The following is a 13,334-nucleotide window of genomic DNA, read 5'->3' on the forward strand; positions in this document are numbered from 1 at the left end:
AATATTAAGAAAAAACCTCTTATACTAGCAGGTTAAAATTAATTCGATTATCTTCATTAAAAAGTAGGCGCATTATGTTTAATATAATAATGTTAAAAAACTTTAAACGGTACTGTACCATCTGCTTTTTATTTCGGTCGATTAGAATAAATGTCCCCTTTAGAACTAGTATACACTATCAATTTTTATATACTGACTTACATCGCTCAAATTATGCGATGTGTGACATTGTCAGGAAAATGAATGTTTACTTCAATTATTTATATTCTTATATAGATTTAAGTATGTATATAGATACAATTAAATCTTATAGAATTGTTGTTTTAAATGATCAATAGATTTTATTTAGATAACTGTATTTTAATCGGCTAATGAAGTTATTTCCTTTAGCTGGAATCACTAACGCTGATAACCCATCATGGGGCGGATCATGATGTGTACGTCACCCCTACGTATGGGGATGGTCGCCACCTCGGTCGGCAGGGGTAAGAAATGATTGGCGTTGGGAACGTTCGATTAAAAAATTAACGCAAATGGACACTGGAATAAGGAAGATAATAATAAAGGTCTTAATGTTGCAGGAACAATCTGTATCTACGTATAGAAGGAAATGCGTGTGCCTCCTTTATTAATTCCCCTGTCGTAAACGACGACAATTCTTGTAATTCAAAAATATTTTTGATCTTCAATGTAAATTAATATTTTTCTACTTAACCATATTGTTATTGTTCTAGTATGCATTGCTTTCATTATGAAGTTTTCCCTATCAGTATATCGTCGTCGTCGACTTGTAACTGTTTTCGTCGTTACCAGATTTTTTTCATAATATGTTCCATTCTTCCCATTCACTTTCGGTGTCGTCGTCTCCTCGAACACCAGAAGAAATGGCAATTAGTCACATTATATTTTATATCCTCGTACATAGTATATATGATTTCAGCGTAAAATTCTGAGTTGATTTAACCATATCCTTCGGACTCTTGTAATCACGCTAGAGTGAAATGACTAGAGATAGGAACTTGAGATTTTAGTAGTGTATATTAGTGTATTTTTCTGCAGAGAGGTCATGTTCTAAGATGGACAATATTGGTCCACGATATCAGGTAGATTTTATACAACGGTACCTCCCGGTATTCGGTATTTAGACCCTTTAAGCCACATTTTCTGACGGAATTCTCTCCAGCTCGGTATATGGAGTTCATAATAACAGGTTTCTAAGTGGACAGAAAGTTGTCTACATAGATCCACGTTTCGTATAACGTCCATATAACAACAATTCCTGGGTTCAAACCACTTGTGATAGTACATTGTCGTTATAGGTTTTCTATAGCCCCCATACAACGGTAGCTCATTATATTCGGGATTTTGATGTTTTAGCTACATTTTTCAACGGATTGTTTTTCAAATAGAACTTGTTTGACTATTAAATGTCGATACTCTTGTAAGATTTTATTTGCCTTATGATAAGAGGATATTAAAGGTTCGTTCCGGCTGAACTTAACGTTGATTTACTTGTACAAATTTACAATTACATGTAGAAAAATTCGTTAGCGTTGCATTTCATTGCAACAAACCGCAAATAAAACAAGTTCTGATGTTTTTAAGTTCTTTACACATTATGCTTCTTGATATACTGTGTTGTAAATTAATACATACTCTATGTTTCATTTTAGCACGGCATTCTTAGAAAAATTAACCAGATAATTGATGTGGTCAACACAGCACATGACACCGGGACGAGTTGGTTAGAAGGCTTATTAATAGTGTACGTATTAACCCTGCTATATTCCTTCTTGAGAAATAACCCCATTTAAATGTAAATGCTTTTCTACGCAGATATTTCAACCTAAAGAAAATATTCTGAAATTGGATGGTAATGCTCAAGACGTCGTAAAAAAAAATAGCGAACCTCCTCCTGAAATAATCTTGGCGTGTCAACAATTAGCCGACGGACTTGTAGATAGACTTATAGAACTAGAAGATACCGACAATGAACGAATGCTAGGATGTATAACAACACTGCATTTGCTAGCCAAGGTCCGCCCTCAACTGTTAGTTAGGCATGCTATGACTATAGAGCCTTATTTAAATATAAAGTGTCATCCATCCACTGCTCCTAAATTTATATGTGCTGTTGCGGACATACTAGAAAAGGCAAGTAGAATTTATGATATTATCAAATATATTTTTGAAAAAATAATTTAATCTAAATTATTTCCAGGTTGTGCCATTGGTAAATAACGCAAGCGAAACTTTTTTGGCATCATTGGAAGAACATTTAATGTTACTAGTTGTATCTCTAAATCAGGCTGTTGTATCAAGTGTGTATCCTGCCTAGGAGCTGTCGTAAATAAAATAACAAAAAATTTTAAACTTATTCGGGATTGTTTTCAAAAGTAAGTTCAAAACATTTTCCCACTAAGCATCATGTCATTGGCATGAAATTATAAATTTACAATAAATTTATAATGAATTTATACTATAAAATTGTATTAATTTTAATATTTATAAATTGTATTAATGTCGTTTGCATTGGAGTTTCTGAAAACTTCATTATTAGGCATCCACAATATTTGAAGGAAGGAAAAGTTATCGAACAACATTTAGTAAAGTGCAGGGACGTACACAGGATTTCGTTTTTTTTTTTGGGGGGGGGGGGGGGGGAAGGCGGTTGAGCCTCTGTGCGATATGGAAGAAAGTCAACTTGACCTACTCCTGAAATGTAGGGATGCTCAGCAACTCTTAATATATTATTAGCTTCAATTTCCCATTAAAAGATATGTAGGTAAATTTGAATTAGTCTTATTATAATTTTAATATTTTATTAATTCTGTTAATTCAATTTTTATAAAAATAAATGAAAAAAAGTTATATTCAGTATATAAGCTATATGTATACTTAGTATACACATTGAGATCATTAAATACAGTGTTACTTATAAAATGTTTTAGTTTAACATATTTAGCTTCCTGTTTTTAGAAAAAAAGATATTTAGAATATCGTCTATATTTACATCACATTTATATACCGACATTAGGGCTAATGACGAACATCGTTGACTATGCATTTGGTTTCGGAGATACGTTTTATTCTACGTAATGTTGAAAAACTCCTTTCTGCAGATTTTCATCACAGTCTACAATTGCTTCAAGAGGATTGGATGTTCGGGACGTTTTTCTCTTCCACATCGTGATCCATAAGTCCAACTCTGATAGAACTTCTCGCTTACAGTTTCTCAAGTCTTTTTCATAAAAATTCATCATATCTTGAAAATCGTTATACGAACAGCTTACAACTCTAGAGGGTACAATATTTGACAAAGTTTTAACGACACTTTCATTTTCAAGGAATCTGCTTGTCATGTTTGCAATGAGTTCGTCCAAATAAGGTGCAAATAATGTTATCCTGTAATAAGATTCTGAGTCCGAACATGCTACATTTGATCTGTACTTTTGGGTACCCACCCTTCTTGGAACAGATACTTCAACTCCAAATTTTTCAGCTATAATTCTTGTTTCAAGGTATATTTTGTGGAACTCCTCGTCAGCATTTTCTCGTATAGTTTTTAACTTTCCCACAACTAAATGAATATGATCATATGCTTGAACTATGTCCAGGTTAACAGTCTGAAGGTATTGGAATAAGTGCAGGGTGAGCTCGAGTAGACGAGATGTTACAGCCACACCCAATAAAAAATCAAATTTCACAATTCTGTGATGAAAACTAAGTGCATCAGAGTGCATTCGAAAAAAGGTACAAATTTCAGAAATAATTGAAAAAATGTTTCGAATATCTGGAAGCTTTGAGGCTGCATTTAAACTTAAGTTAAGTATGTGGGAGGAGCAGTGAATATAAATTGCCGATGGATATTTCGTTTTTATTATGACTTGAACTCCATTATAATTTCCTGCCATATTTGATGCACCATCATATTCTTGGCCTCTTAAGAATTCAGGATCCAATCCCAAGCTTACAATTTTGTTTATTATAACTGTAGATATTTCATTCCCCGTCAATCCCTCTACTTCCACATAACAGAGGAAACATTCCTTTAGTTTATTCGACTCCTTATTATAAAATCGTATGCAAAGTGAGAGTTGTTCTTTGCCGGAAATATCGGTAGACTCATCAGCAAGAACTGAAAAGAATACAGCCCGTTTTATTTCATCAACAATAGATTTCTGAATATACGACCCAATAATAAATATTATCTCGTTTTGAATCCTGGGACTTATGTATGTTGCGTTCCTAGGGGTATTCTCCAAACTTTTTTTTAGGATATCATCCCCAGATGCTCTATACCGCAACAATGCCCTCAAATTTCCTTAGCTTTGATTTTTTTTGTCTAATGAAAGGGTTCCGGAATCTCTACTTCCTCTTAAGGCGATGTCTTCTCTGCCACATAACAATATAGTTTCAATCACTACACGAACTTTGTATTTTTGTTCTGCCAGAACTTCAGAAGTCTTTTTATCCATAATAAAGTTGATACTTTTTGATGGATCCTTCATTGTCGATATAAAGGTCTGAGTTTTATCGTGACCTCTTTGTGGTATTCGGCGCTCTCGTGGGTGGTGAAACATTCAATTGCATCTTTCCAATTTTTGAATGGTAGAGATAAAAGTAATTTGGGAAATTGATGGCTACCTTTTCCACAACCGTCTTTTTTAAAAAAAGGACACAAACTTTACAGAATGCGCCTTTTGCAAAATTTGAATATGCTTGCTAACCAAGAAAATCTCTCGAACCATTTAGTTTGAAAGTTTCTTTTTTTTCATTTTTTGTTTGTACTTCAAAATTGAAGGTTGAGTGTGGAGTCCATGTGTTCAGATAAATATTTTGTTTTAATGTGTCGTCAATGGGTTTTTCAATATACTGGCCAATGTCAAATATATGAATATCTCTTTCAGAACTAATTAAACATTGATTTTCGGCAGAAATACCCGTTTGAGAAGAAACAGAAGTATCCTCTGAAGATATTTCTTCATTTGTTGCAGTCTGGACTGATGACTGCTCAACATTCTGTAAACAACACATCATAAATAATGAGAAAAGTGTAAACCTTTAATATAAATGATTTGTCACATTTACAGTGTAAAAGTATCTTTATGTAGGAAATTGTTACTGTTTTAGGATTTTTTATTACTTGTACATAAGCTTATCTTTTTAATATTTTCCTCAATTTTGAGCTAAAATTAACATAAATGTGTGTTTTCCAGCCTTTAATAATTTGCAAGGAAGATAATTGAAGTGTTGTAAATTTTAGCATTTTTTACAATTTTTTATTAAGTTATGTGAACAAATAATGCCTTTCTTTTATTAATGTAAATTTTTGTTATTTGCACAAGTTATAAAAGCTTTTATTAGTTTGCAAATAATAAGTTCACTAACTGTATGTATGCATATAGGGAGTTTTCGACACATCGACACATTTTTAACATATTTTAATAATTTTCCTATAGGAATAGGAACATTATTGTAACCTGTTACTAACCGACAACGTTGCAGAGCGGGATTGCCCAGCAATAAGCAAAATACTAGAGTGAGAGAGAGAAAGCGAGATCTCTCTGACTTTTTAATTGTCCAACTCAATTTTAGGGCAGTTGTTGTTTGCGTGAGCTCTCTGTAATTAGAAAACTGAAAGACACTCGCGTTATACTTGCTTTCAAAACCAAACCTTTCACTGTTTTTTCCGTGATCTCTTTGTTTTTCATTTGACAAAAATTTCACCACAATAAACAGAGATGCCAACGCTATTGCAATGTTAATATCAATGTATTTTTATATTCACCTCACGAGAAAATCAAAAATCTCTGTTTTAACTTTCTTGATACATACATACGAACATAATTTCAACACATTTGACATATGCATGTATGTACCTTAGTTCATTAATATTTACTTAATGTAACTTGTATTTTGTACGTGTAAATTCATTTTTTCGATATTTATTGATTTATACAATCAAAAGGCATAGAAATCGAAACTATTTAATGAACAAAAATAAATGTATTTTGACCAAACGATTTCGGAGGGGGCCCGGGCCCCAGGGCCCCCCCTGCGTACGTCCCTGGTAAAGTGTAGCAAGTAAATCACTGTTTCAAACATTTATAATTACACTTTAAAATTTTTGAGAAATGGAGTCAACAATACAATTGCATTTTATATTGAAACATTTATTATTAAATGGTGTTACAATACTTTTTATCTGAAAATTGCTTTTTTAAGAACTTTAAAGTAAATTATTGTTTAAAATTTGTAAACACATTTGCAACAGCCACAATATAGCTATATTTTCATCAGCTGATGTAACTGGGTAATGGTACTAAGTAAATTTTCCAGTAAGATTTTGAAAACACTTAATAACTTAATTGTTGACTGAAATTCTTTGTCTCGAAATTGATCCTTTTACTCGCTACATTTATTGGACTTTTGGGTTATCGAAGGATATTATGTTATATTATGTACAAATGAATGAAAAATGTTTTTTTTTTTGTAGTAAGAAGATACGTGGTTGAAGTATGTGTTCAACACATGCAGCCGCATTTAGCACATACCCAGCTAACAGTTTTTCCGTTTTTTGTCCGAATTCGGAAAATAACTCTGCACAAGTTTCCGATTCTGATGTCGAACTTTGAACAAAATTGTGTGAGATTGCCCAAGATTCTGAGAGTTTTTTTTTCGGAAAAATATCGGAAAGAACATTAGAGTTTCGTAACGAATTCGATTTAAATTTGCAAAAGGAAAATTAGGAATATTTTTGTATGTTTAGTACGAAATTCGCAAAATGTTTGGATGTTTGATCAGAAAAAAATAAATTTGTTCTATAGTGTTATTCCGAAATCGGAGAAATATAGAATGTCTGATTCAAAAATTCGTAAAATTTTCGGACGTTTGATCCGAAATTCTGGAAAAAATGAATGTTTTCGAAAGTTTTATCCGAAAATCGGAATAAATTGACTAATTTTTTCTATATTCTGAAAGTTATTAAAATAAAGTCTTATATTGTCGGAAGATTTGTCATAGTTCCAGGTGTATGTTCCAACGCCGCATCTAATAATAGGTTAGGTTAGATTAGGTTGAAAAGAGGGGCGAAATACTTCGCCGCATGCCCTGTTGGACATACACTTAAGCCAGTATAGGCCTGTTGTTCGCTCTAGATTAAAGATTCTTGAACAAAAAATGGGCAGTTAACAGTCTGTTATATTTGAAATTCAGTTGCCTTCATGAAATTCCTTAACTGTTTTATATCATTTACCACTATCTGATTAAGGTCTGGTATAGAGTCGTTCACTAAGAATTGGGACCTGATATTTGCAAACGCTAGTCATTGGCATAGAAATGTTCCAATGTTTCGTCATCTTCCACGCATGCTCTGCATATGCTGTTATCTGCACATCCTATTTTGTACAGATGAGCATTTAGGCCCAGGTGCTCCGTTAGTATGCCTGTTACCTCACTAATCACCTTCTTACTTAGTAATAAAAGGTTCTTCGTTTTTATCTCAATGGGATCGCCTCATAGGATTTTTGTGGTTTTCCCCTTTAATAATTTGCAAGGAAGATAATTGAAGTGTTGTAAATTTTAGCATTTTTTACAATTTTTTATTAAGTTATGTGAACAAATAATGCCTTTCTTTTATTAATGTAATTTTTTGTTATTTGCACAAGTTATAAAGCTTTTATTAGTTTGCAAATAATAAGTTCACTAACTGTATGTATGCATATAGGGAGTTTTCGACACATCGACACATTTTTAACATATTTTAATAATTTTCCTATAGGAATAGGAACATTATTGTAACCTGTTACTAACCGACAACGTTGCAGAGCGGGATTGCCCAGCAATAAGCAAAATACTAGAGTGAGAGAGAGAAAGCGAGATCTCTCTGACTTTTTAATTGTCCAACTCAATTTTAGGGCAGTTGTTGTTTGCGTGAACTCTCTGTAATTAGAAAACTGAAAGACACTCGCGTTATACTTGCTTTCAAAACCAAACCTTTCACTGTTTTTTCCGTGATCTCTTTGTTTTTCATTTGACAAAAATTTCACCACAATAAACAGAGATGCCAACGCTATTGCAATGTTAATAACAATGTATTTTATATTCACCTCACGAGAAAATCAAAAATCTCTGTTTTAACTTTCTTGATACATACATACGAACATAATTTCAACACATTTGACATATGCATGTATGTACCTTAGTTCATTAATATTTACTTAATGTAACTTGTATTTTGTACGTGTAAATTCATTTTTTTCGATATTTATTGATTTATACAATCAAAAGGCATAGAAATCGAAACTATTTAATGAACAAAAATAAATGTATTTTGACCAAACGATTTCGGAGGGGGCCCGGGCCCCAGGGCCCCCCCTGCGTACGTCCCTGGTAAAGTGTAGCAAGTAAATCACTGTTTCAAACATTTATAATTACACTTTAAAATTTTTGAGAAATGGAGTCAACAATACAATTGCATTTTATATTGAAACATTTATTATTAAATGGTGTTATACAATGTCGAATACTTTTTATCTGAAAATTGCTTTTTTAAGAACTTTAAAGTAAATTATTGTTTAAAATTTGTAAACACATTTGCAACAGCCACAATATAGCTATATTTTCATCAGCTGATGTAACTGGGTAATGGTACTAAGTAAATTTTCCAGTAAGATTTTGAAAACACTTAATAACTTAATTGTTGACTGAAAATTCTTTGTCTCGAAATTGATCCTTTTACTCGCTACATTTATTGGACTTTTGGGTTATCGAAGGATATTATGTTATATTATGTACAAATGAATGAAAAATGTTTTTTTTTGTAGTAAGAAGATACGTGGTTGAAGTATGTGTTCAACACATGCAGCCGCATTTAGCACATACCCAGCTAACAGTTTTTCCGTTTTTTGTCCGAATTCGGAAAATAACTCTGCACAAGTTTCCGATTCTGATGTCGAACTTGAACAAAATTGTGTGAGATTGCCCAAGATTCTGAGAGCTTTTTTTTTCGGAAAAATATCGGAAAGAACATTAGAGTTTCGTAACGAATTCGATTTAAATTTGCAAAAGGAAAATTAGGAATATTTTTGTATGTTTAGTACGAAATTCGCAAAATGTTTGGATGTTTGATCAGAAAAAAATAAATTTGTTCTATAGTGTTATTCCGAAATCGGAGAAATATAGAATGTCTGATTCAAAAATTCGTAAAATTTTCGGACGTTTGATCCGAAATTCTGGAAAAAATGAATGTTTTCGAAAGTTTTATCCGAAAATCGGAATAAATTGACTAATTTTTTCTATATTCTGAAAGTTATTAAAATAAAGTCTTATATTGTCGGAAGATTTGTCATAGTTCCAGGTGTATGTTCCAACGCCGCATCTAAATAATAGGTTAGGTTAGATTAGGTTGAAAAGAGGGGCGAAATACTTCGCCGCATGCCCTGTTGGACATACACTTAAGCCAGTATAGGCCTGTTGTTCGCTCTAGATTAAAGATTCTTGAACAAAAAATGGGCAGTTAACAGTCTGTTATATTTGAAATTCAGTTGCCTTCATGAAATTCCTTAACTGTTTTATATCATTTACCACTATCTGATTAAGGTCTGGTATAGAGTCGTTCACTAAGAATTGGGACCTGATATTTGCAAACGCTAGTCATTGGCATAGAAAATGTTCCAATGTTTCGTCATCTTCCACGCATGCTCTGCATATGCTGTTATCTGCACATCCTATTTTGTACAGATGAGCATTTAGGCCCAGGTGCTCCGTTAGTATGCCTGTTACCTCACTAATCACCTTCTTACTTAGTAATAAAAGGTTCTTCGTTTTTATCTCAATGGGATCGCCTCATAGGATTTTTGTGGTTTTCCCTACGCCCTCATTGTTCCATAGGGATATGTGGGCGTTTTTTGCCTATGTCTTTAACACTAGACGTGACGCCTTAAGCAGTACTGGATTGTCTACGTTTATTGTTGCTAATTCGCTGCCTATTTTGGTGAGAGAGTTCGCTATCTCGTTACCTCTAACTCCCGCATGACCTGGTACCCATATAATGTGTACTGAGCCGTGTTGAGAGTAGTTGTTGATTGAATTTATACATTCACGGAGGGAAAAAAGTTGCCTCTCTAACATAGGTCTCCAAACTTATTTTGCAGCAAACATATATATGTTTGCTTCCGTCTCAAAGCTGTTTGGGTGCTACAAGTAAATATATGTTTAGATGCAAGTATATGTATATGCTTGGATGCAGGTAAAGTTATGCGTGGATACAAGTATATATATGTTTGGATGTAAGCATATATATACTTCAATACAAACACATATATGATTGATCCAAGCATGTATATGCTTAGATGTAAGTAAAAATATGCTTAGAAACAAGTAAATATATGCTTCGAAATAAGTATATATATGTTTGTTTCGAAGTATATATATTTAATATTTATGGAACAGTGTTGGGTTGTTTGTTCCGGATACCCGTATTTTGTTGTTGCAAAATGTCAGGCTTAATCCCTTTATTGTTGATTTTATAAAAACAACGTTTGTCAGATGCTTCATCAGCACATTCGTTGTACTTTCTGTAATATTTTGGTATTTTTTATCCATAGCTGTCCACCAGACTGCTGAAGCGTCGAACAGGTCAAATTACGCTTTTGAATAGCCAGTGTGTCATATTTGGATTGAAACCTCATTTTGAGCCTATAGCTCTTTACACGTTGCCCAACATCTATGAGCTTTGTTATATAGCGCACAGCTTATCCATCTATTCCTTAGCATATGGTTTATTCAGTCCCTTAGGGCGCGGTCGAACTGAAAATTTTCTAAGGATTGGATGAGTGTATCTGTGCTGACGTTGTTGAACAATCAATACATACTGCTAGTGTATACATCTTCTTATCGAAGGTCCTCTCGATGTGGTGTACAACCTCATGTAATGCGGTTTCCACTGAACGTCCTTTAAAGTGTGCATGCTGTTTGTATTTAAGAATATCGTTTGCAATTCTGCTCTTAATTATGGTGTCGATTGTACGTTCCATGGTTTTGAGTAAGAACGATGTTAGACTTATCGGTCGATAAGACTTGGGTATTGCGTAGCTTGCCTTCCCAGGTTTGAGTATAAAAACTACCCTCGATTCCTGCCAGGCTTTGGGTATACGCAAACTTTAGACACGCGTTGAAAATTCCGGCTAAGTTGGACGAAATAAAGTACACTTTCTTTTGGAGCGGAGCTGGGAAGACCATATCTGGTCCCGCAGCCTTAAACGGTTTGAAAATTCTGATGGCTTCCTTACCTTCGTAGCTTCTTTTACCATCATCAATTCCTCAGTCACGTTCCTTCTATCTTCCGATATATTTACGTGTGTCGTGATGCTCGGCGGGATGTGTCTATTCATCGAAAGCCCTAAGGTCTCTTCTATTGTTTCCATCTTGTTACCCATATCATCCACCATTGTCTGCTTGTGTATGTGTTTTTGTTTTTTTAAACATCATTTACGCTGTCAATCTGTTCACAAAAAAGCTTCCAGGAGTTGTTCACAAAAAAGCTTCCAGGAGGCATTCAATGTTTCTCTGCACCATCCTTTCTTTTACTAGTCTCCCATACTTCATTCAGTCAGTCTTGGATTTGTTTCGGAAACGTATTGCATTCGGCGGCGGCCGTGTTAGTTCAAATCTTATATACCTATGATCCGAAAAAGAGGGTTCTTCCAAAACCCTCCAATTGCGAAAATCGATTATAAGATTTCCCGAACAAAAAGTAATGTCTAAAACCTCCTCCCTAATTTTGTTTACAAAGGTCGCTTTATTCCCAATGTTAAGAATTATTAGGTAGTTAATATTTAGATAATCTAGTAGGGACTGGCCCCTTCTATTAGTGTTAGTACTACCCCACGAAATGTTCGTTACCTGTTTATTTTGCTTTGCTCACCAGCCGCCGCAATTTCGACGCAGGTGGTAGTGTCGGTGCGTCGAGGTACTGTTGCGTCCGATGGTGACAACTCTGGGGAGAAAAGAAAACATAAATTTTTCTGACATATTATACAAGCTCTCGGTCGAGACCCTGTATTGGCATAGAACAGTTGGTAGTTAATATGGTTCCTGAATTAATCCAATGTGTATCTTATTTATTATTATTTATTAGTTCCTTTAGAGCTATAATTGCCTTCTCGCTTGGTTGATCTCGATGAAGATTGATCTGGATGAACTCGATCATTGGTCCTCCAGTAGACGGGCTTCTTGAGAGTCGGTAATTTCTGCATTGACTTGACTCCCTGTTTTTTGTTGCTTGGGGGCTCCTCTCCTTCTCCCTTTCCTCGTCTCCGATTCTCACCTTGTTGTTTCTCTGACAGCGTTCGAGACATAGAATGCCATGTCCTTAGTCTTTGTCGGACTGGCCATGGAGAGATCGTCAACTCCAATCACAAGGAGAGTGCCATCCTCCTTCTCCTCCCTGTGGGAGACTTCTCATCTCTTCACGTCCAAAGTCTTGTTTTGCCTTCCAAATACTTCGAGCATACGTTCCGTCTCGAATATGCTGCCAATCCTCTGACGTATACCGTCGTTTTAGTTAGGCGAAGAATGTCGCTCCTCCTCGCCAACTTGAGGCTGTCGTTTTCTCAAGGGGGTTTATCTTGTCGATAATCTCTTTTAGGGCGGCAGTGTTTGCATGTGCACCAAGCTTAAAGAAAATGTTATTGTTCTTAATGCCACTGCTCATGTTAGTTGAATATGGATCAGTAATGAATCTGAAAAATGTATTTATTTATACGAAAAACTTTGCAGAAATACTACAGATAAAGTTTATCAATTAACGGATTTTTAGCAAGTTTATTTAGCAGCTCAGTCTGAATTTTCATTTGTTATAGTACCTGTCTGACCACTTAATCAAAAGGCTTTTATTAAGTTTGTTTGAGATGTTAACGTTTCATATTTTATTTCTGCATTTCTATATTTTATGGTTGTAAAATTATTCCAGTGACAGCTCATTATATTGTTTCGTGATGAAATTCAAGCGTGATAGTGTGATTCCTTTTTATTTGGCTGGAAAACCACAAGTGGCTATCGTTAGAGCACTCCAGCATTTAAATGTGAATAAATCTTTTGTGTCTCGTACCATCGCTCCTTATTGTGATACTGGTAGCGTAGCCCGACGTCAAGGAAGTGGACGGAAGAAACAGCAACATCAGCAGAAATGGTTCGAAAAGTAAAGAAGGGACTTGATCGAAACCCACGTCGCGGTGGCCGAAAAATGGTTCGTGCGCTGAATATATTGCAATATTCCATTCGGCAAATACTGAAAAATGAGCTCGGGGTAAAGCCATTGAAAAGTGCAA

General features: G+C 34.5%; 1 protein-coding gene across 1 annotated transcript in view; it reads left to right on the top strand.

Moving 5' to 3' along the window:
• Positions 1–1,725: 1,725 nt before the first annotated feature.
• LOC131802705 (nipped-B protein-like) overlaps positions 1,726–13,334 on the top strand; it is a gene marked incomplete at its 3' end in the record, with an annotated part of 84,608 nt that continues 72,999 nt past the window's right edge. Inside the window, 4 exon segments of the mRNA XM_059123126.1 lie at positions 1,726–1,744; positions 1,799–2,154; positions 2,222–2,318; positions 2,321–2,396. Coding sequence (XP_058979109.1) covers positions 1,726–1,744; positions 1,799–2,154; positions 2,222–2,318; positions 2,321–2,396 — 548 coding nt within the window.

Source organism: Musca domestica, unplaced genomic scaffold (genome assembly GCF_030504385.1).
Source record: "Musca domestica strain aabys unplaced genomic scaffold, Musca_domestica.polishedcontigs.V.1.1 224, whole genome shotgun sequence".
Lineage (NCBI taxonomy): Eukaryota > Metazoa > Arthropoda > Insecta > Diptera > Muscidae > Musca > Musca domestica.